Genomic DNA, 24,183 nt, shown 5'->3' with positions numbered 1-24,183 from the left:
TAACACCAAGTCTGAAAACACAAATTTTAATCTACAAATGGCAATATAAAACTGCACGCAACAGCAGCATCCCCATAAATCCCCTTTTCTAAATTAGCCTTTTCGTACCATATATAAATTGGTTTATATTTACTGATGTTATAACACAACTCTTAAATATTGAACAACTGGACTGTAGTTGTTGTTTGATTTGTGGTATTTATTTTTATAATTTCAGTGTTGTGGTAATAATAATATGTTTTTAAAAGTGTTCACCTTTTTGTCAATTTTCTCAATATTCCCATAATTTTAACTTCCCATATGAAGATGTGCCTGCCCGTGCTCTTGCATGGAAAGGTCTGAACTGCTTGGATAACTAATTTTATTCTTATCTTCAAGAAAAATCAGTTTTGATTTAGACATTTACAAAATAAGTTGTTAATACTTAGATCAAATATTTGAAAGTTACTACAATTGTGCCATGTGGCACATTTCATTTGTACAGAATACTGCAGAAGTCACTCTGGGACTTGCCAGGGTCTTACTTTATTAAAGTAGTGAAAGCCAGTTTTCACTGGAATTTCCTCAGTGAAAATCCTGATACATCTAAGACCTCTTGATGCACCTATATTCTTACCACAGGTATGCATATTCAGTATGTCATAAATTCTGATCCTTTTGTGAAAAACCTTGAACCTCTTTTTTGTAACAAAAAGTGCTAAAATATTAAGGACATTACAACTTCTGACTCTCTCTCTCTCTCTAATACTCCTTTCTCCATAAGATTACTTTCTTATAAGCACAGTTGCATTTAAATTGATGTACCATGCTCTGCATCTTCAAATCCCAGTTTTACAATGAATTATCAAAAGACTGTATCCTGCCCTAGAACCTGAAGAAAGTTAACACGAACATTCATTTGGCCCTGTTTGCTATGAATTCAGACCAGAATCAACAGTATATGCAGTACTTAATAAAAAAAAGACAATAATTTACTCATGTTTTTTTTTTTTATATATAATAAAGTAACGTGTTACATGTTTTAAGTATGGTGCACAAGTGCCCTCTGCTGTCCAAAAGGACATTTATCAACTGCCAAAGTGCTTAAATACACATAGTTTGTAAATGATGCAGCAAGTCTTTTCAAATAAAAATAAAAAATACACATGAGCTGAATACAATGTGAAATGCACAGTTTACATTGTATTCTAGGGCGGCACGGTGGCGCAGTGGGTAGCACTGCTGCCTCACAGTTAGGAGACCCGGATTCACTTCCCGAGTCCTCCCTGCGTGAGTTTGTATGTTCTCCCTGTGTCTGTGTGGGTTTCCTCCGGGTGCTCTGGTTTCCTCCCACAGTCCAAAGACATGCATTGGCGACTCTAAATTGTCCTGTGTGTGTGTGTGTGCGCACCCTGCGGTGGACTGGCGCCCTTCCCTGGGTTTGTTTCCTGCCTTGCGCCCTGTGTTGGCTGGAATTGGCTTCAGCAGACCCCCATTACCCTGTAGTTAGGATACAGAGGATTGGATAATGGATGGACGGATGGATTGTATTCTTGGATATTAGCTCATTGTCATAGACAAGATGTGTAAGTACACCTTCTCAGATTAGTCAGCTATAAATCTTTATATGCGGTTTTAGTGTTTATGGATGTCTGCAGGAATTTTTTTCAAAGGGACAGTTATTTTTTGTGACCCACAAAATTAGGGGATATTGATAGAGACCAATTGTACTAATATTAATAAGATATTAAAAACGGTATATCTTTTTATCATAAAACTGCAGTAATTGAACTCTGAATAACATCCAATTTCTTTATTATAAAATGCATATTGGATTTACAACAGATGTTACTCCATAGCATAGCCGCACACATTTAAGCTGTTTTCAAGTATAATTATTGGAAAGTTACCAGGTTAACTTTTTTAACAGTGCTGCCAAATTCCCCCTTTCACATTTGCAATCCACTGCATCATGAGATCATCAACCTTCCTCACATTTTGACCCATGTCTCCTTGTTGCCCTTGCTTGTATTTTATGTGCGAATGAAACTGCATCCATACAAGGGGTTTTACAGGTGCACATTTTAACCTCCTCACGTTTTTAACAAAATGAATAGGCTCTAAAAGCATTTAAAACTAAACATCACCTTGCTACAGTGCAAATGACACATAATTGCTGCAAACTAACTTTGGTATTTCTCTTAACTCTACAGATAAAATAAATTGAGGAAAAAATAGATTCTTTGAATTTAGAATAGTGCTCCACTGACTACAATGGTATGACCAGGTTTATGCTTAAAAAGTTAATCTGTGCTGAGATCTCAATGATATGCTGCTGCAAGGTGATCCTGTAGCTAGTGAAGATAGGATGTTGCCATACAGTACATTGCTTCAAAGATAGCTGTTGACTCTGTTGTGATAGAAGTATGCTTGGAACTTTGCAGAAAAATAATTGGGGAGTCATGTAAAGTGATTTCTAGTTTTGTTGCCTCTGAAGGTGTCAGATTATGAAATTTGCCAACTGTTTTGCTCTTCAACTTAGTCATGCAGTTTGACACAAGCCTAATAATCCTGTGCAGTAAAACAAACAATGTCTGTATGCAGTAGGGCAATTTTCAATTTAATTTCAATTTTCAATTTAGTCTCAACATAGTAACTCCAAACCCTTTATAGTAAATACAGGAGTAATGAAAAGAAACTTGGTTTCTGGAGTTGGGGAATGGGGGCAATTCTTTCCTCCACCCTGCAGATGTTTATGATGTTGTTCATCTTTCTAGAGCAAATTTAGATTGTTGTTGTATCTGGAAAAACTTTGGTATTTTGTTTTGATCACAATTCTGTAGCATTTGAAGATTATAAAGTCTAGAATAGCTCTATCTGTCAAATTATATTGAGACTGCTCATTCTGTTTCTGAGTCATGTTGTGATGTGTGCCAGATCATCTCTCAACAAAAATGGATGTAATTCCAGTGCTGGCTTTAAACGTGGCAGCGATTCATTAACGCACACTCACTCATTTAGCCACCATCTAACTTACAGGCCAGTTAATTAAACTCTGAGGTGTTTGGGTTGTAGATGGAAAATTCACACACTCACTAAAAAAAGAGATAGAGGGAATGTGCAAACTTCTCACAGACAGTGACTGAGCTGACATTAATTTTTCTTGGTGTCCTGATGCTTTGAAAATATCTTAGTTTGTTGCAACAGATCATTAAATGCTATATACTGTTAAAAGAGGTAAATGTAAAAACTGTTAATATCCCTTTGTTGTACAACACGGAAAGAAAAATGCAAAAATGCCGTAATTAAATTTCGTATTTTCATAGTAACAGCAATGATCTGTCTTTAATCCAATTCTTGTCTAAGTACCAAATTTAGTATTGTTACCAAAAATAAAAAATATATAAAATAGAGAATAATGATTAGAGACAGCAGGATTTCTACTGATGAAAATCACAATTTGTATATATTAGTATGAAGTATTTTAATTTTGTTTAATACTTGAATTACCAAAGCCTACAAAAAAACTCATAAACCCGGCCCATCTTAAGTCCATTCACACCTCTCCGTGAGTGTCTTTTGTGTTGTAAATGTGTCGATAACCACAAGCAGCCTGCTATCCCATCCCCTGCCGACCGCTGCAAGAAGGGGCAAAAAGCTCTCCCAGCTCAAGCCTTGTTTTTCTGGGAGTGAGGTAACTAGAGCTGTATAGGGTAAATAATATATCGTTATTTGGAACACATGCATTTCATGTGTGTTCCGTGTCTACAAAGATCTATGTAAGTGTAGGATGACAGGAAATGTAAGTAATGTTGAACGCATACCTAAAGAACAAACTTTTTTCATATTTTAGTACTAACGACAAAATTTTGACATGGAGTGTATAATGTGTGAAGAATGAAGTCCAAATATCAAATAAGCACTTTCACAAAAGGTACAAATATAACAGAATAAGTGTGCTTTTATTCAAGACTATAACCGAAGAAAAAGCAATCGGGTTAGTGCATTTCGTTATCACAATTTCTTCAACAGGACACTGGCATACCTTTCTGTATTACACTGGTAAGAACTGCTGACTCATATTCAACAAGTCGCGGGTTCAAGCCATGCTGCGTACCAAAATAAACGTTTTGAGTGGTGAGCTACTCTTATTGTTACTGTTATACAATAAAAACATACAGTTGATTCAAGTCTGTAACAGCCAGTGTTAATGTATGGTACTTGTAAAGGTTAGCATTTTTTTTTTTTTATTATTCAGTTTTGTTCTCTCAGTTGCGTTCACGCTCCCCCTGATATGACATTACTGTTTTCAAATAAAGATGTGCTATAATAGAGGTGAACTCAAATGAGGATGAGCATTCTACATCGGGGAAAGAGAATAGAAGCCCTTCCCGCAAGAAACATCCACTCACATATAAGAACAACGCAGCTGCACCAGGCATAAAGACGAAAAATGGCACCATTTGGATGCAGCAAGAGGTCCAGTGTCATCCTGCCAGTCAGTCTGCCCCACACCTGGGCTGGGCTTATGAGTTTTTCGTAGGCTTTGGTAATTCTAGTGTTAATTGTGTGCTTGAAGATCCACTGAAAAGAGTGTAACACTTGCTGTGGAGTATTCTATAGCACTGTCGGTTACAATGATTACTTCTGCATATAACATTAACACTAATGGCCTACCAGTTAGCTGTTAGTGACATCTTTACTGAATGAGAGCCTATACTGTGTAGGATGTGAATTATTCACATTATCTGATTATTTTTCTTTTTTCTTTTGGGTAAAATGGCTTTGAAAGCACAATAAACTCTTTACATGCTTTAAATGATTATTTTTTTACTGAAATGTTTGAGAGATGCATTTTTAAACCAATTCTCATACATACAAATTTTAGTATTTGTTTCCCTTTTCTTTACACAGATATTTGGGCAATTGGTTGCATTTTTGCAGAGCTACTCACTTCAGAGCCAATATTTCACTGTCGCCAAGAAGACATCAAAACAAGCAACCCCTTTCATCATGATCAGTTGGATAGAATTTTCAGTGTCATGGGATTTCCAGCAGGTAAACAAATATTAACTATTTGTCACCATTTTCTGTACTGTTCAGCTCATGAAGCTGCAGAAGATTTTCATTTTCTTCCATTTCCTCTGACATTTTTAAATGCTAGCGATGATGTTTTCCCAACTTTGTAAAGCAAGTCTAAAATTGTCATTCTTACATTCTGTAGCTGATCCATTCCCCAGCAGGTCAGTATGTCAGTTTCTTGTTGGGCATACCTTTCTGTATATATATATCATGAAGGGTCGATAACAGTTGTGCTTGCGGAACATTTCATTATGCATAATTATTTTGCTTGTTTACCAAACACAACTTAAAATTCCCAATATTAAACAACTGCAAGACTATTTTAAAAATAGACGTTACTATAAAAAGGACAATTTTCAAATAAGAGAGTGAACAAAAGAGGGCAAGCTCTATTGAGGGGCACACACTGATGTGCTTCACGTATGTTTCATTTAACTGTATGATGTTGCATTTTAAATCTTCATTTACCACCAAACATAGGTAGCCTCAGTTTATCTCAAAGCACACATGTACTTTCTTAACCTTTGTAAATATCTATATATATAATTCACTAAGGGAACGCAAGACAGAGAGCTACGCCTGGCAACTCACAGATCCCCACTTCTCTTACAGTGAAATGCTTTACAAATTTGGTGAAAAACATTTTAATGACTCAGACTCAACCCATTCACCATACACTCAACCACCAATATACTTTCTCTCCAAACAGTTAAGCTGGAGGACACACTGCTTATCTTATATAATATTTGGTCTTTTTTTGATAAGCCAAGTTCATACAGTATATCAGAACAATTTCTCTGTATTGTCTTCAGTGTTTAGTAACATGCATTCATCTCATCATATTGGTTGAGAAATTGAGCAATATGAATATATGTCCATATATTGCAAAATGGGTTAATGGTTTTTTTTAATTTACAGATTTAGTACAGAACAGTTTTTCAAAGTATGTCTTTTAAGTACAGGGGCTTTTTAAAGTAGTGTTCATACTCCTTTACTTAATTCCAGTATTTCTAAAACTGGGTTGCAGACATGTTTCTGATAGAAAAAAAATTGTATATAAAATTAGACATGGTCATCAAAGCGCAAATCCTCTGGCAAGATTGTGTGGTGAGGTGACCACAGCACTAGATTGAAATGTCGCAATGAAAATAACTGATATGGCACAAGAATGAAACAATTTTTGGGGTATTGTGGAGGTGAGTGAATAGGGTGGCTGTATATACAGTATAGTGTTGTGGCAGTGTTGTATGATAAATGTAGTTTCAGTGGCCATGGATAACTGATCAGTGCCTCATTGCAGGTTCACCATTATACGTAGTATACATTTGATCTAATTATGTAATAGAGTTGCAAGTTTAGCATGACTTAGTGAGGAAGAATTTCTTCTAATAACACTATTTTTAAAGTGATTCGACAAACTTTAGTCTACTAGCTGTATGAAGGATGTGTTTGTTGGATCACTGAGAACCGTAAGGATTCCAAAAAGTATGAAATGGGTGAGCCATTTGCATTCAATACGGTGTCAGTCAGTAACATTAAACATTTTTGACTGAACTGTTTGCTAAATTCTTAATCAAGCTTTATCCTATTACCCATGTAAAATACCAGTAATGCCTAGAGTTTTAAGGAATAGAGAGTCCAGCCCCTCTCAAGGAGATTGGCTCCAGAGTCCTAACTGTGTGCTGAGGTAAGCCCGACTATATCTAGCCGAAACCTCTCGACCTCGCGCAGTAGCTTAGGCTCCTTCCCCTTCAGAGAGGTAACATTCCACGTCCCAAGAGCCAGCTTCTGTAGCAGAGGATCGGACCGCCAAGGTCCCTTCCTTTGGCCACCACCCAACTCACACTGCACCCGACCTCCTTGGCCTCAGGTGGTGAGCCCATGCGAAGAAGGACCAACATTGTCTCTTCGGGCTGCGCCCGGCCAAGCCCCATGGGTGCAGGCCCGGCTACCAGGCATTCGCCATCGAGCCCCACCACCAGGCCTGGCTCCAGAGGGGGGCCCCGGTGACCCGCGTCTGGGTGAGGGAAAACGTCGTCCAAGGTTTTTGTTCTTCATAGGAGGTTTGGTTAAACCGCTCTTTGTCTCATCCCTCACCTAGGACCAGTTTGCCTTGGGTGACCCTACCAGGGGCATAAAGCCCTGGACAACAGAGCTCCTAGGATCATTGGGACACACAAAAGCCTCCACCATGATAAGGTGGCGGTTCTGAATCAGTTCGTAGCTGAGTGTGAAGCAGCTGGGATGGGAAGCAACACCTCCAAATCCGAGACCATGGTCCTCAGCCGAAAAAGGGTGGAGTGCCCTCTCAGGGTTGGGAGCAAAATACTGCCCCAAGTGGAGGAGTTCAAGTATCTCGGAGTCTTGTTCACAAGTGAGGGAAGAATGGAGCGTGAGATCGACAGGCGAATCGGTGCGGCGTCTGCAGTGATGCGGGCTCTGCATCGGTCTATCGTTTTGAAAAAGGAGCTGAACCGTAAGGCAAAGCTCTCAATTTACCCTCACCTGTGGTCATGAGCTATGGGTAGTGACCGAAAGAACGAGATTGCGAATACAAGTGGCTGAAATGAGTTTCCTCCGCACAGTGTTTGGGCTTTGCCTCAAAGATAGGGTGAGAAGCTCAGTCATCCTGGAGGTGCTCAGAGTAGAGCCGCTGCTTCTCCGCATCGAGAGGAGTTAGATGAGGTGGCTCGGGCATCTGATCAGGATGCCTCCTGGACGCCTCCCTGGCGAGGTGTTCCGGGCATGTCAAACCAGGAGGAGACCCCGGGGAAGACCCAGGACACGCTGGAGGGACTGTGTCTCCCGGCTGACCTGGGAACGCCTCGGGATTCCTCCGGAAGAGCTAGAAGAAGTGGCCGGGGAGAGGGAAGTCTGGGCATCTCTGCTCAAGCTGCTGCCCCGCGACCCGACCTCGGATAAGCGGAAGAGGATAGATGGATGGATGGATGTTTTAAGGAATAATATGGCTACACCACTCAGCTTTTGCACCTGCAGATCATATTATTTACCTTGATTTTCAGAAAACATTTGATAAGACATCATACTAAAAGAAGTGGGAGTTTAGAATTTAGTGTGTGGATAGATACACAATTGGGTGAAATACAGGAAGCAGAGGTGTATGGTGTGAGGAACCTTATCAGATTTGGGAATTGTTAAGAGTGGTGACCCTCAGTTCTAGGGTTGCTGCTGTTTTATGTATAAAATGGTTTGATTAGGAATATAAACAACAAGCTAGTGAAGTGTTCAGATGATGCCAAGCTAGGTGGATTGGCAGATAATCTAGAATGTTTTGAATCATTATAGAAGGATTTAGACAACATACAGGCTGGAGGAGATTTGTTGAAGATGAAATTCAATGTAAGTAAATGTAAAGTATTACAAGAAGGAAGTAAAATTGTTATATTAGTATAAAGAATGGAGGTTCTAATAATTGGAGTACTATTTATGAGGTAGATTTAGGGGCTGTATTGGACTTACAATACATTTGTTTTTCACGTTTTGTAATATCCATCTATCCATTATCCAACCCGCTGTATCCTAACACAGGGTCACGGGGTTCTGCTGGATCCAATCCCAGCAACATATGGCGCAAGGCAGGAACAAACCCCAGGCAGGGTGCCAGCCCACCGCAGGGCACACACACACACACACCCACACCAAGCACACACTTGGGACAACCTGCATGTCTTTGGACTGTGGGAGGAAACCCAAGCAGACACAGGGAGAACATGCAAACTCTATGCAGGCAGGACCTGGGAAGCGAACCCAGGTCTCATTACTGTGAGGTAGCAGCGCTACCACTGCACCACCGTGCTTCTCCCTTTTGTAATATTCATGTAATAAATATATTTCAATAGAAACAAACTTTCACTGATTTTTTTTTTTTTAAATACGGTCATTGCTATTTGTATGTTTATTACTCTGCTATCATAGTAGTAAACATCTTCTTCCTGGGTCCCAGTATGGTGCCAGTTTTCTTATTTGGATCTTCCAATTAAATAGTTCAAGAAACCCTCCTATATAAATGTTATACCAGTGACATTAGAAACAACAAAGATCAGTGTGTTATTATCAAATATGCCAATGATACTATGGTGATAGAATACAAATCTGGTGAGGATGGAAACCATTACTTAAGTCAAGCGAATGGCTTACTAAGACAAACTCATTAAAGAAAGAAATGTGAGACTTTTAAAGGCAAAAATCTATTAGGTCAACAATTATTGATTATTGAGAGGCAGTAGAAAAAGAGACTGATTATTAATATCTAGAAACTCTCATTAATAATAATAATCTAATTCTGAATATTGATATAAAATGTATATTCCAAATTCAATTAGTAGTTACTTTTTCACAGTAACACTACGAGTGCTGTGCTTTATTGCAGTATGATCAACCCTTTTCCCATGTTCAGTTCCATTGAATAGTGAAGTGGCCTGACACATGCAACTTTAAAAATACTATAGCAGATTACTAGACAAGCAGCTAAAATTATTGGAGCTGTTTTGGGTATCTTTATATATGTGTTTCATAGGATAATGATAAGAAAACTGGAAGTCTGTTGCATCTGATGATAGAAACCTATCACACACATAGCTTGCCTGCAGTGAATCAGTGAGGATAGTCGCCATAAGAGATCTACACATATCACTGCAGAAATTAATTTCTCACCAGGGTCATACAGCTTTTAAACAATAAAAAAACGGTGAAGGCTGTAAAATGTTTAGAGGTGAAAAGTGGCTTCATAAGTATGGTGAACATGTCTAGGTAAAACCCTCCTGATGAATTTATAAGTTTTAAAATTATGCATATCTCTCTGAATTGTGTAAAAGTTTTAATGTGTCTAAGTGCATTGTGTTCTTGTTTATTTGGATGCAACTAAAATGCATTTTCTTGTCTTTTAGTTTTTTTTAATCTTTGTATGTAAAAAAGACTGACATGATTTACAATAATGTATGCTATTTGCTTAAAGTTTCATCATTCTTTTTGATTTCAGCATTCTTTTAGTTATACCAACAATCCATCCATCTTTTATTGGTCTTGTTTCACTCAATAATTGTGACTTTTATGTCAAGTTTATGATAATTGTTTTGTTGTGCCAGATAAAGACTGGGAAGACATCAGAAAAATGCCTGAATATCCAACACTCCAAAAAGACTTCAGGAGGACAACGTAAGCAATTATAATTGATCTCATTTGCATTTAGTTTTAAATGGAAGCATATCAAACATACTTGTTTTACTTTAGGTCAAAAATTACCAACCCAACAACACACTAAACTTTATTTGTCATTTCAAACCTCATAAAGAAACACTAGCTAGGAAGTTGTCCTCAAATACAGTAACTGATATGTTATTGGTTCAGCTATTGTACAACTTCTGCCTGTCTCTTCGACCATGTGTCAGCTTCATGGGTAACATTTGATACCCCTCTCTAACCGCAATCCACACTCTCCCACATCAGTTCAAGTCACACACTTGCCACATGGGGTGCGAGTGCAACACACAGTCCATTTGTTTATCCCATGTCTGTGAACTGTCAATCCAAGTGAGGATCTGTACCCCAACCAGGCAGCACAAAAGGATACTGCAGTTAGCAATTAAGTGCATTGTTATGCTGTACACCGATGTCCCAAGTTCTATGCAAGGCTGCTGTTATAGTTGATGCCGCAGCCCTCTTCTGTAGCTCACAGATTTTTCCAGGTTGGCTAAGACTTCTCAGTGTGCTTGCTACCTGAGTCAAGATCAACATATATTTAGATTGCTAAGATATTTAGTTGCTTAAAGTAATGAAGTTAAGATTGCTTTAACTTGTTAACTCAGTGGCTGCTTGCCAATGTGGAGAGCGCACACCCTCAATCCTTGTGCTATTTCATTTTAATGTGGCAAGTATAATTTATTTTATGGGCGTTGAGAAAATATTTGCTTAATAAAAGCAAACATTATTCAAGCTAAAAACTGTCAAAGTATACAATAAAGGCTACAGCTAGTATGTCATTACAATGTTTCTTGATCCTAGACAGACATTACGAGTTGTACTTTTAAAAAAAAAAAAAAACTTCTTTTGATATTTGTCAATACTTTTGTTTACTAGAGTTGATCGTAATGTGGGTTTCGCTGTCTTAAATGTAGTCTACTACTGGGGGATTGCTAAAATATTGTGTTGGCTTATAAATATGCAAAATGATGCCAACAAGTTACTTTAAAATTAAAGTAGATTATGTATCTGCATTATTCAGAGTGGCAGAGCCTTGTAATATTTTCTTTAAATACGGTGTGTTTTATACAAGTGCACTTATAAGGATACTCTAAATAAATGATAGTACAAATGCCAATTAGTTTAAAATAAACCAATTATTTATATACTCTTCACTGTTATTTCTTCTTTTTAAGAATAGTTTTCTCTGAGAAGTCTGTTACTTGTATCTTCTCACCTTTTTAACTTGCTTTATTAAATCCAGTGACCTAGCGTGACTCGCTTGAATATAACCAATATAACTTAAAACTTCAGTTGAAACTTGAAAGTTAGGACTTGCATATGTATACGACTTAGTCCCATCTCTGTTAAAATCATAACATGCAAAAACATTTCTGCAGGATTTACAGTATCTGACATATGTTTAAATTATTAGATTATGTTTAAATTGCTGTTGTTTAACCAATGATATTATGGAGCATTTTAGCAGAGGAAAGCTAAAAGCATGGCTAAAAATTCATTGTAATTGATACAAGAGAAACGTATCCTATGTAAAATTAACAGTTGCTGATCTACATCATACATGCTATTGTTTAAAAAGTGAGAATGATGCAGGTTAGTGTAGTCATATAAAAAAGGAACAAAAAAGAAGAAAAACTTCATGCCTATTACCTATTAAAATCACTGGCTAATCCACCTGTTACTCCAAATATTTGATGTTATATATTTGAAGGTTAGAAGTCTTTAACACCAATACTAAAGGAGTGTTAGGCATGTGTTTTTGGTGGCAGGCTAAAGTGTAAATGACTGATCCAGCTGATGATATAAACATCTAGAGATGACTATGGACCCAGGCCACATACTACATTCTGTATTTTTCAAAGTCAGTTATTTTTTCACATTCCTAGTGTACGTTAATTATCCATAGGAGATTGCATTCTAAAGTGAACCATTTTTTTATAAATAAAAAATTACTCTGTGTGAGCTTGAAGTTTGGGGCTCAAAAGGGAAGAGCTCAAAGGCGTACAACTAAACCCTTAAAACGTACTGAATGACCAGCACTTTGACATGGCAGAAGTTTTGACGCCAGGAAATATTACTTCAATGATTCTGATATGTGTTTATGATGACAAAGATTTTGGAGGCATTGGCATCACTAGGAGAGAGCAGACCTCACTGGGTGGCACCATCAGAGGGGGTTATATCAAAAAGACTGTCCAAAAAATTTTGTGTATAGTGTTTAGGGCTGAAATCACCAAGGGGGGAATTCCCCACCCACCCAAAAATGAAGCAATCAAGTGTCTAAACACCATTAATACTGGAAATTACTGAACTATATTTAAACAGCTGGGTTTGTGCATCCTGCATTGTTTAAGTACCATATATACTTGTGGATAAGTTCTACCGCGGATAAGTCGGGACATGATTTTACCATATAATTTCTGGTATTTTATAATGTCGGTCGTTTAAGTCAAATGTGGAAAGCTCACAGTATTGGTCTAAGAGATTATGATATGCTAACGCCCACCTGAGAGAGTAACCACAGAGCACACTGCCTTTTTTTTCTATGTATTGTGCCTACGTGACCACACGTTAAAACCCAAACTATAGTAGAACCCCGCGAAGTCACGGTTCAGAGTTTGCGGCCTCAGTCATTCGCGGATCTTTCCTTATATCCTATCTAATAATTGTTAGTGGAAACCGCAAATATCCTCCACAATTTTTATGGCTTTTTTCGTGGCCATAATACTGTACCATAGAGAGAACAGGAAGCAACTGTAGAGGAAAAAGCGGCTTGGCATGGTGAAAGTAGCCAATAGAATTTGAAGCTGCAACTCCCAGCAGTCCCTGCAGTGGCTGAGATTGGTTTTCTGCTGAGGGTGCTGGGGCTGTTGGGGTCAAAGAATGTCAGTGCGGCTTTTAAAAAGGGGGCCGGTAACCAAAAGCAAAAAAAAAAGATTTTGTAATTTGTGTTTCAAGTTCTTGTCTGTCTGCCTTCTTTTGGGTTACCTGTGCTTATTCGTTTTGTCCTGGATTGTTTCGTGGTTGGCGTCTGGATTGTCTGCTGTCTGCCTGTGTACATGAGGACTGTAAGTGGATTCATGGCCATCCTGCAAAGAAAGGAGCGATCCTGAACCCATCCACCCGTCTTCACCATTTCAGGAACTAGCGGTAGGACTATCTTTACATTCCCATTCAACGTGCGGATCTCTGGACTATCTATTTTCATCATTACATTTCATCCATTGCCGTTTTTCATGAACGTTTTTTCATGATTTACTGTGTGTGTTTTGTTTGCGCTTTGTTGTATTTAATGTGTAATCGCAGTAAAGAGAATAGGGGTGGTATCGTTGTTTTCATGTTTTCATTACATTCTTTATTTGTTGTTTGATTACCGGTTTGCTTTGTTTTTGTCTCTGTTTGTGAGTATGTGCAGGTCGGGCCAAGGCTGGGTGTGTCCCTGGAATCTCCACCATAAAAATAAATAAATCGCCGTCTTCTCAATGGTGTAAATCTTAGCGGCACCAGACCGCTACAGCGTTAATCATTTAACCTTGCTGCTGATTGACTGTGATGCATCTCCATCTGAGTGTTCTTGTGTTTTCCATTTTGTTCCTCTTAACCCTTAAACTGCCACAACCAGCTATAGTTGTTTTCCAGTGCCATTTGCGAGCACGCAGGAGCTGATCAGTCAGTGCCGTACATTTGTTGAGCAGTCAGCACATGACCACTGCCAGCCCCTTGTGAGCAGGGGGGCTGAACACACCCCTAGAAGACATGGACGCTCCTCATAAAACACCTCTTAAAAAACGCTGATAGACTACTTTCACATTGCTCACTTATTTGCTGGGCTTACTCGCAGCTGCTCTGTCGCGTCATATGCTTCTCGCGTGATGCTACACATACTTAAAAGCCTTAACAGCACCTGTCCTTTTTGGCTGATTGCTTTGTTTCTCACTCCTCCCCCAGAAATCCTCTGCTCCTGTTGGGGGTCCCGCTCCCGTTGCGCTCCCCTCTGATGTTTGTCTATTCTTTAATCGAGAACTAACTGCATGCATGTTTGTTTGAAGTGTTTGAATAAAGTTCCTGTCTCTACAATCTCCTGTGTTTCTGTGCAATTCTGTGACCCAAGCGTGACGCCCTGCATCACTGCAGCCTCACTGTCTCTGGGATTCAGCCGCTGCACTAGACTAGCCTGCAAGCATTAGCACTTACCTCTGTGTGCTTGAGTGCAACCAGTTCAAGTGCAGTAGGCTCAGTGATTTACTGAATTTCATCCATTGCGTCAGTTGCACTTTGTACATATTGTTCCAGTAGTTTTTTTAGTTTTTACAGTTCATTAGCAGTGTGTAAAATAATCAGTGTTACAGTAATTGTGATGCTCTTTGCATGAAAAAAAATGTGTTCCATTAAAATTTAACTTTTTGTTTGTGAATTGTGACGTTTACTTAAAGTGCAGCAAAGAAGTATTTGGCGTCCAGGTATGCATTAACCCCCGAGTATGTGGCAGTTTAAGGGTTAAAGCCCCAAGATGCCGCCGAAAGACCCAGCACCTTCTAAGGCTTCTGGCAATGAAAACGCGCTTGCATGAATTACAGTACATATAGCAGTAACATCGGTATTTTACATTCTAGCACTGCGGGAGACATAGCAGTGCAGTATACAGGTTTACCGTTACATTCTTTATTTTTAGGTAATGTATTAAGCTGAGTTTGAAATTAAATTAAAGTGTTTCGGGGGCATATTAGGGGTTTAAACTATAAAAATAGGCATTTTTTTAACCACATCCAAAATTCACAATTTTTCACAATTCACGGGTGCTCTAGGAATGTAAACCCCTCGAATTTTGGGGGTGTACTGTATTCCAAAGCAATGTTTGCACTGATTTGTGTTTTTTGTAGCTCACACCCTCATACACCTTTATCGTAAGAGCATCCCTTATCTATAATGTAATGTTCGATCAGAAGAAAATATGAAGCTGGTTTTAAATTAAACATCGTTGAAGTAGCGAAAGAAATTGGTAACTGCGCTGCTGCAACACAAAATTCGATGTGTCTGAGAAACTGATGCAAGATTGGAGGAGGCAAAAAGATGAAAAGAAAATTTAAGTGTTGCATTTTTGAAAGGGCACATAAATCGGGGTCTGATTTTATGATCGATTTTTTGGGTTTCAAGACCCGACTTATACGTGAGTATATATGGTAAATAAATTCTCTGTTAAGTAGTTATATTCATCCAATCACTAAGGTTTTGTTGAGGTCATAATTCAAAACTTGATTTCCACACTGGGTGAAACAAACCCAGTGACACTACTGACGGGAAACAACATATATTTTATATGTTATCACCAATTCTTGCCACTATTTTTCATAAAGTAAATATGTGCTTTCTTCACTTGTATATTAAATGATAACTGTTGGGGGTGTAGTTTTCATGAAAATCAGGAAGTAAAATCACATTAAACCAGGCAAGTGTGTCATGACTTTGGTTTTCTTCCAGAGTACTTAAAAATGTCCATATCCAGAATGTGAATATAATACAATATACACATTTTTGCAGTTTCCATCAACCCCTGCCTTACAGTCAATTTGTGGTTATGTCATCAGTTGTCTGAAGCCTCTCCATAGCTTTAGACTGCATTCCTCCTTTGCTCTCTTAAATGTCATTTCATACTTTTCCTTTCTTTTTTTTTTCTCTGTCTCAACTTCAATCTGTCGGAGCTCCTCATCAGTTTATTTTGATTTGTACAGATACATGCTGTGATCTCAAGTGTGATCGAATGAGGTGGTGTGATCAGCAGACATCAAATATTACTGAAGCAGGCAAGGTCTTTCACTAGGGGATAGGAAAGCATGATCTTCTCCAGAAACATTGTGAATGGACCGTTTAAATGTCTGAGCACTAAAGTCTTACAGGAAGTGTGTTTTAGGTCCTTCTCACACTAAGGGAGATGCCAAAATGCACATAAGAGTAGAGATAAGGTTAGATATAGGAAAAAAGTCACAATATCAGTGAGAAGTCTAAGGTAATAATTGTCAAAAGCCAAATACATACAGTAGAAACTTAGAAAGATTAAAAAATGTGCCTTGTGCTGCCTAAATTTGTTTTCTCCCAACTAAACTACAAAATATGTTTTATTTTCTGAATTCCCTGATTAAGTACTTTGACGATTTCAAATAAGTATAATTTTATGACACCATACATAATAGTGACTTCTGGTCACAAAGCTAGCAACAAAGTGCGTCAGCATAAACAGCATGGCAATGGCATGCAAAACTAGAAAATAATGATACCGGCGTAGTGACATGACTGTCATAAAAATAAAATATTTTGAGAGGTGCATTTGACCATGATATAATGGACAGCAGGTCATTGTATATATTATAGTGTCAGAGAAATACTGAGTCATTATCATGTGCAGACAGTGAAGCTGTAAGGCTGTTAATGGTGCAACTGAAATCTTTTGTACAGTTTTATTTACTATTTTTGCATTAAGTGCCACCAACCCACACTTCAGGATTTGTTTCCTCTTTCTTTCATTTTTATGTAAGTTAACATGCTTGTTATTTTTTTACTTATACGCTCTTGAACATCATATCACTTACCAACTATGATTTCAAGGAGCAGGAGAAATAGGCTTCTCTGACAGAGGTTTATGCATGTTGCCATGCTGCCATAGGAGCTGCTTCTACAGACGGTATACCAAACACAATTGCTGCAGTATGTATATCTTTACTGGTGCCTCACTGTTTTGAAATCTGGAAGGGCTGTTGAATGAGGAAAAGAAAAATTTACAAGTTCATGTAACCTCTGTCAAGGTAGATTTGAAACCATAAACTAATGTGTAATAGAAGACAAGCATAATATTTCCCTGTTTTAAGATAAACAACTTTGAATATTTGCTAGTGCTTTTCAATGGGAACTTTTGAAATTTCAAAAAGGTGTGACTCCTCGCAGAGTGCCTCAGTAGTAAAGGTCTGACTTTGTTTTGTCTTTTCTTTTCCAAACAACATGTTTTTGCACCCTGTATTACAGTGACATATTAATGACAAACAGTACTAGAGAGAGTCTTGTAGGCAACTCACAAAGATGGGCAGAGAAGTCCAGCACTATTTCAAACAGTGGTGTCCAGACACTTCTGGGAATATTTTGAGGGATGCATAAATATTTAATAAGCCCCAAAATAGTGCAAAAACAGTAAATAGGATACCAAAATTTAGCACAGTATGGTTTAATGGAGAGGGAAAATGTATTCTTGTCTTCATAATCATATTGTTGCTATCAAATGATAGCACAGCACATTTAAGATATTGTTAAGAAATCTCGCACATTTAAGATATTGTTAAGAAATCTCACTAAAGCCTTTCCATCCACAGACATTTGATAAAGCTTAGATTGCTCTGTCTGTTGTCCAACTTTTGCGAGTGCGCAATGAAGTCAGTCCTCACTGGCTGCATAACATCCTTGTATGTGACCCTGCTTGGCTCAAGTTCATATACAGTAGCACCAAAGATTGCACAAAGCATTAATGGTATCAAGTGACCTTTTGTTCAGGCATCTACAATAAACACTGCTTTACAAAGGCAAACATAATTATTAAAGACATCATCAGTTCCATTGAGTCACTTCATTGGAAAAAAACCTAAAAAAAAGGTATGGGACCACTCAGAATTATGCCAGAGGAAGTATATATATACAAATCATGAAGTTACCAAACAGCTCTTCATAACAGTATATGCTATATGTTTTCTTGTATGTGTATATTGTATACTGTATATTTGTTACATCCTACTGTATGAGTGTTCTTTTTCTGTTATATCTTTTCTTACTGCATTACTGTCACTATTTGAAGGACACCTGAAAGTAAGAAATCCATTATGATATGTACACAAGGCAATAAACTTGAATTTGAGGAATAACCTTGCGCAAACCTCTAGAAACACTCAACATAACAATTGCATCATTCACAAGCTGCAGAAACCCACATCACTCAGTTGCTGCAGAGGCAGTAATGTGAAAATCACTGCCAGACATCTTTTAAAATGACATAATGTCACAAAATATATTTTTTCCTCTGAAAAACAGTATTTTGGCATTTGTGCAACCTAAAAACACAAATCAGTACTCAAGAGCATTCTTGGCTTGGAAACATTGATGTATTCAGTTACTTTTACATTTGGATTTGTGCCTTTTGGAACTCATTTTAAATTACAAACACAGTTACTACATTTTTTAAAAGTTATAAAAAATGCTTCAGTTTAGAGCACATTTTTCCATGGACGATTAATGTACACCATAATTGTGACAAAATAACTTAGACTTGGAAAAATATTGGACATAGCCTTTAATGACAAGCAATAACTTTAAAAAAAGTTGCTCCAAGAAAGGGTTTAATCATAAAACTTTGTATTAAAAGCTGTTGAGAGCAGTCCTCAAACCGCTAATAAAAGAATATTTTTTTAAGTAAGGTGATTTTGCTATGACATTGTTCTAGTCAAGAAGATGAAACTACTTATATCAGCTCAAACTATGAATATCAACTAAGATTATAAATATTTATATTTGTCAGTATGCTTCTATACTTGTTTTTAGTCATTTTACTTTGTGAAAAGATCTGTTTTTAGATGTACAAATACAATTTTGAAATGTTATAAACACATTTTATGAAATTGATTTCCGTTATGATTTTTTTAATAAATTGCTACAGCATTCAGGGTGTTGCCTCCATATTTCAATTTTTTGTTGAAAGAATGATATCAATTTAGTAATTGTGTCTTTGCTTTATGCTTTTCTTTTGCTTTTCTACAGGTATGCAAATAGCAGTCTCATCAAATATATGGAAAAACATAAAGTAAAGCCTGACAGTAAAGTATTTCTACTGGTAAGAAGATATTTTTGACATGCTAAACAAACATTAACTATTTCTGTGCTTGCTCAGTAACAATGACAGTATTACAAGTGGAAAACCAGGGAGATGAATTTATGAGGTTTTCTTTCATTTGTTTTACCATAAAACAGTCCTTAACTGCAACATTCTTTTTAAAGTAATGCTTACAAAAAAGAAGAAACTATTCAGTCCATCTTGTTTATCTGGATATTCAGTACCTTAATTGTTCCAATACATGTCCTTTTACTTCTTACAAGATCTGTGTTGAATTCTGAGAGTTTGAGAAAATTATGTAATGTTTTCTTCACACAAAATGGCACGGTGTTCATTTCAAGTAAAAACTAAGTTTGTTGTAATATTTATACATATATACAGTATATGAAGCTCATTTCCATTAAAAATTTGCCTTTTAATAATGTGATCATAAAATACAGCTAAAACATACAATGGTGTGAAAAACTATTTGCCCCCTTCCTGATTTCTTATTCATTTGCATGTTTGTCACACAAAATGTTTCTGATCATCAAACACATTTAACCATTAGTCAAATATAACACAAGTAAACACAAATTGCAGTTTTTAAATGATGTTTTTTATTATTTAGGGAGAAAAAAAATCCAAACCTAAATGGCCCTGTGTGAAAAAGTAATTGCCCCTTGTTAAAAATAACCTAACTGTGGTGTATCACACCTGAGTTCAATTTCCGTAGCCACCCCCAGGCCTGATTACTGCCACACCTGTTTCAATCAAGAAATCACTTAAATAGGAGCTGCCTGACACAGAGAAGCAGACCAAAAGCACCTCAAAAGCTAGACATCATGCCAAGATCCAAAGAAATTCAGGAACAAATGAGAACAGAAGTAATTGAGATCTATCAGTCTGGTAAAGGTTATAAAGCCATTTCTAAAGCTTTGGGACTCCAGCGAACCACAGTGAGAGCCATTATCCACAAATGGCAAAAACATGGAACAGTGGTGAACCTTCCCAGGAGTGGCCGGCTGACCAAAATTACCCCAAGAGCGCAGAGACGACTCATCCGAGAGGTCACAAAAGACCCCAGGACAACGTCTAAAGAACTGCTGGCCTCACTTGCCTCAATTAAGGTCAGTGTTCACAACTCCACCATAAGAAAGAGACTGGGCAAAAACGGCCTGCATGGCAGATTTCCAAAACGCAAACCACTGTTAAGCAAAAAGAACATTAGGGCTCGTCTCAATTTTGCTAAGAAACATCTCAATGACTGCCAAGACTTTTGGGAAAATACCTTGTGGACTGATGAGACAAAAGTTGAACTTTTTGGAAGGCAAATGTCCCGTTACATCTGGCGTTAAAGGAACACAGCATTTCAGAAAAAGAACATCATACCAACAGTAAAATATGGTGGTGGTAGTGTGATGGTCTGGGGTTGTTTTGCTACTTCAGGACCTGGAAGGCTTGCTGTGATAGATGGATCAATGAATTCTACTGTCTACCAAAAAATCCTGAAGGAGAATGTCCGGCCATCTGTTCTTCAACTCAAGCTGAAGCGATCTTGGGTGCTGCAACAGGACAATGACCCAAAATACACCAGCAAATCCACCTCTGAATGGCTGAAGAAAAACAAAATAAAGACTTTGGAGTGGCCTAGTCAAAGTTCTGACCTGAATCCAATTGAGATGCTATGGCATGACCTTAAAAAGGCGGTTCATGCTAGAAAACCCTCAAATAAAGCTGAATTACAACAATTCTGCAAAGATGAGTGGGCCAAAATTCCTCCAGAGCACTGTAAAAGACTTATTGCAAGTTATTGGTTTGGATTTTTTTTTCTCCCTAAATAATAAAAACCATCATTTAAAAACTGCATTTTGTGTTTACTTGTGTTATATTTGACTAATGACTGTATGTCAACCTCTAGGTCTGCATGTGCACAATTCAGCTGGTGGGAAACCATATATTAGTCAATCAGCAAAGGTATTAACCATCCCAAATCATACCTGCTCCGGAGTTGTTTTACTTCTCTTGAGGAATCCCAGTAAAAAGACCAATTATATATAAGTAACGAGTAAGAAAATTTATACCTGTTGAAATTCAACTTCTTTAGTAGACTTACTGTTTTGATAGTTGGAGCATTTTTCAATGTTCTAGTCATATCATCAAATAGTTATTTCCACAATTTTGTTTATTGAGTATTTTTACAAATTAAATCATATTAAAAATAACAATAATGCATTATAATGACATGTATTAGTACAGTACATTAAAAAAAAATTAAATTCGATTTTTCAGTTTAATGCGATTAAAACCCAAGCCAAAATATATACATGTGGTGGGAGAAATAACTTTCATAGTCAGGAGATTTCAAACCAAATAATTAAGAAAATGCGTCACTGATGTGCGATTGTTAGTTGTTGGTTGTTCCTGGTGAAGATCTCTGTTGTATTTGACCATGATGAACGGCATTTTTATATATATATATATATATATATAGTACATATTATAGTGTCAAAGAAAAATGGAATCATTATGATCTGCAGACAGTGCAGCTATGAGGTTGTTAATTGTGTAACTGAAATCTTTTATACATTTTGTATTCACTGTTAACATTAAATGCCACCAAGCCACACTCGTTGAGCTTGTTTCCTCTTTCTATCATTTTTACATGTTAACTACCCTGTATTTTTTTACGTGTATTCTCATTAAAATTGTATCACTTACCAGCTATGATTTCAAGGAGCAGGAAAAGTAAGCTGCTGTAACAGAGGTTCATGCATGTTACCAGGAGCTGCTTCTACAGACTGCATATCAAAGCAAAATAACCACAGTACTTTACCAATTCCTTGGTTGTGGAATGTTCAGTAAAGAAAAGAAAATTAAAACAAATATACAAGCAGAAGTAGCCTTTATGAAGATAAATGTAAAACAGTAAAAAAAGTATTTCTGTGTTTTAAAATGGGCAAGTTTTAAAATTTCAAAAAGCTGACTTCCCACAGAGCGCATCAGTGGTAAAGCACTGAATTTGTTTAGACTTTTCTTTTCCAAACAAATATGTTTTTGCACTCTGTATTATAGTGACACATTAAAGACGTAAAGTAGAAGGATCTTATAGGCAACTTACTAAGATGAACAGATGAGTCCAACACTCTCTCTAGCAGTGGTGTCTAGGCACTTCTGTTAATCTTTCCATCTTCGCCTAAATTTTCCACTGCTTCTCTTTCCAGGGGGATATATTTGCAACCTCATTCTTTTGGTCATGTCCCAACATTCATATGTCTAGGTGAGATTGGGGATTTAGATAACAGTAAATAGTTTTGGTTGTGATTGTGAAACCATGTCGGTCCCTCAGACATGCTAATATTGTATTGTAAATATTGTGACAAATTTACATATAAAGGTGGTTTAAACATGCACCCTGTACCACAACTAAATTGCTACAGCAAACGAAACACACATTGGCACTAGTTTGCTGTCAGTTAAGATTTTAGAAAAACATGCTTTGTCAAATAGTATATATCTGGTTTATTAAACTATTTGAAAGCAAGCTCCTTTACAAACACATCTGAATATATCTGACTTGTGTAACATGGATATCGAAAAATACTAATATTGCACTGAAAAATCCAAAAGATCAATCTGCTCAATCTGCTATTTTATATATATATATATATATATATATATATATATATATATATATATATATATATATATATATATATATATATATATATAAAATATTATACAGTATATATATAAAATATTATATATATATTATATATTGTCATTTATTTTGCATCATTGATATTTTATTTTTAGCTTCAAAAACTGCTCACTATGGATCCCACTAAAAGAATAACTTCAGAACAAGCACTTCAAGATGCATACTTCCAAGAAGATCCTTTACCTACTTCTGAGTATGACAATTTTTTTTTTTACTTTTGCATAACTTCTGTTTATTTATCAGACACCAAAATACTTTTCAGGACAAAATCACACAATTCAGAGAGCCTTGCTTGTACAAGTACCCTTAGTTTTATGTGAAGTCTAATTTAAATTGTATAACCCCATTAAAGGAGTTATGTTAATTATTTAGGCATTAGTTGGCTATTATTGTTTTTTGGCATGGTGTATGACTACAGTACTACTAATCCATTGCCCTTTTCCCTTTCTCATATATTTGTGTGTTTACTGTTAAGTCTCAACTGTGTGATGGTTTTGTTTTTTTTAGTGATCATTTTACATTTTTTAGAATATTTTATAAGTCTTGAAAGTCTTGGGTTCCTTTATCAAGTAAAAAAGAAACGTTTTAAAAAAGTAAATCCATTAGAGTTTTGTCTTTTCTCTTTGACATATGTGCAGGGTGTTTGCATTATGTTTTTAAATGTCTGATTTTCATTTTTCTTTTCACTCCAACAATGCATAGCGTGTTTGCTGGTTGTCAAATACCATACCCTAAGAGGGAATTTTTGGCTGAAGATGAGCCTGAAGAAAAGGGTGATAAGGTAACATTTTTTACAAACTGAATGAATGTATTATAAACCTAATCTAAAGCTTGTTTTTTTTTTTCTCATGTAATGTGTAGCAGATGAGCTTTATTCATATAATGTGTGTTTTTAACTGCATTACGGAAGTTTTCTTAGACACAGGCTATTTGAACAAAATAACTTGTTTTATTGTTTTTTGTGAAATATACGAATAATGCTCTTTTTAACCTCCTTGGCATTAAACCCCAAGTGTGACTCTGAAGTATGCTGAAGCCCAAGTCAGTATGAACTCATGCTGCATACCTAATCTCCTGGTCCAGTAGTTTCCAGCTCGACGCTTTGGCACAACATGCCACCACAACCTGTGTCCAAAGCGTAAGTCTGTAAAATAAAAAGCAGAGAAAAATCAGGAGTCTTTGATACCAGTGTTGATGTAAGGGTCTGTTTAAATCACAGAATGCGGTTTCTGTTTAAGCATCCCATATCTCTATATTAAGATACCTGCTTCTTTGTAAGGTCTGTCTAGTATGTTGCCCTCTCGGAGAAATAGGGAATAAGCCCACAAAGCCCAGTAAGGCT

General features: G+C 36.9%; 1 protein-coding gene across 1 annotated transcript in view; it reads left to right on the top strand.

Annotated features, from left to right (window-relative positions):
• cdk19 (cyclin-dependent kinase 19) overlaps nucleotides 1-24,183 on the top strand; it is a 113,893-nt gene that overhangs the window by 70,621 nt on the left and 19,089 nt on the right. Inside the window, exons 6-10 of the mRNA XM_039749764.1 lie at nucleotides 4,894-5,037; nucleotides 10,167-10,236; nucleotides 19,069-19,141; nucleotides 22,937-23,034; nucleotides 23,544-23,622. Of these exons, the coding sequence (XP_039605698.1) occupies nucleotides 4,894-5,037; nucleotides 10,167-10,236; nucleotides 19,069-19,141; nucleotides 22,937-23,034; nucleotides 23,544-23,622 (464 nt within the window). The remainder of the gene's footprint in view (nucleotides 1-4,893; nucleotides 5,038-10,166; nucleotides 10,237-19,068; nucleotides 19,142-22,936; nucleotides 23,035-23,543; nucleotides 23,623-24,183) is intronic.

Source organism: Polypterus senegalus, chromosome 3, assembly GCF_016835505.1.
Source record: "Polypterus senegalus isolate Bchr_013 chromosome 3, ASM1683550v1, whole genome shotgun sequence".
Lineage (NCBI taxonomy): Eukaryota > Metazoa > Chordata > Cladistia > Polypteriformes > Polypteridae > Polypterus > Polypterus senegalus.
This window is presented reverse-complemented; position numbering and strand designations above follow the sequence as displayed.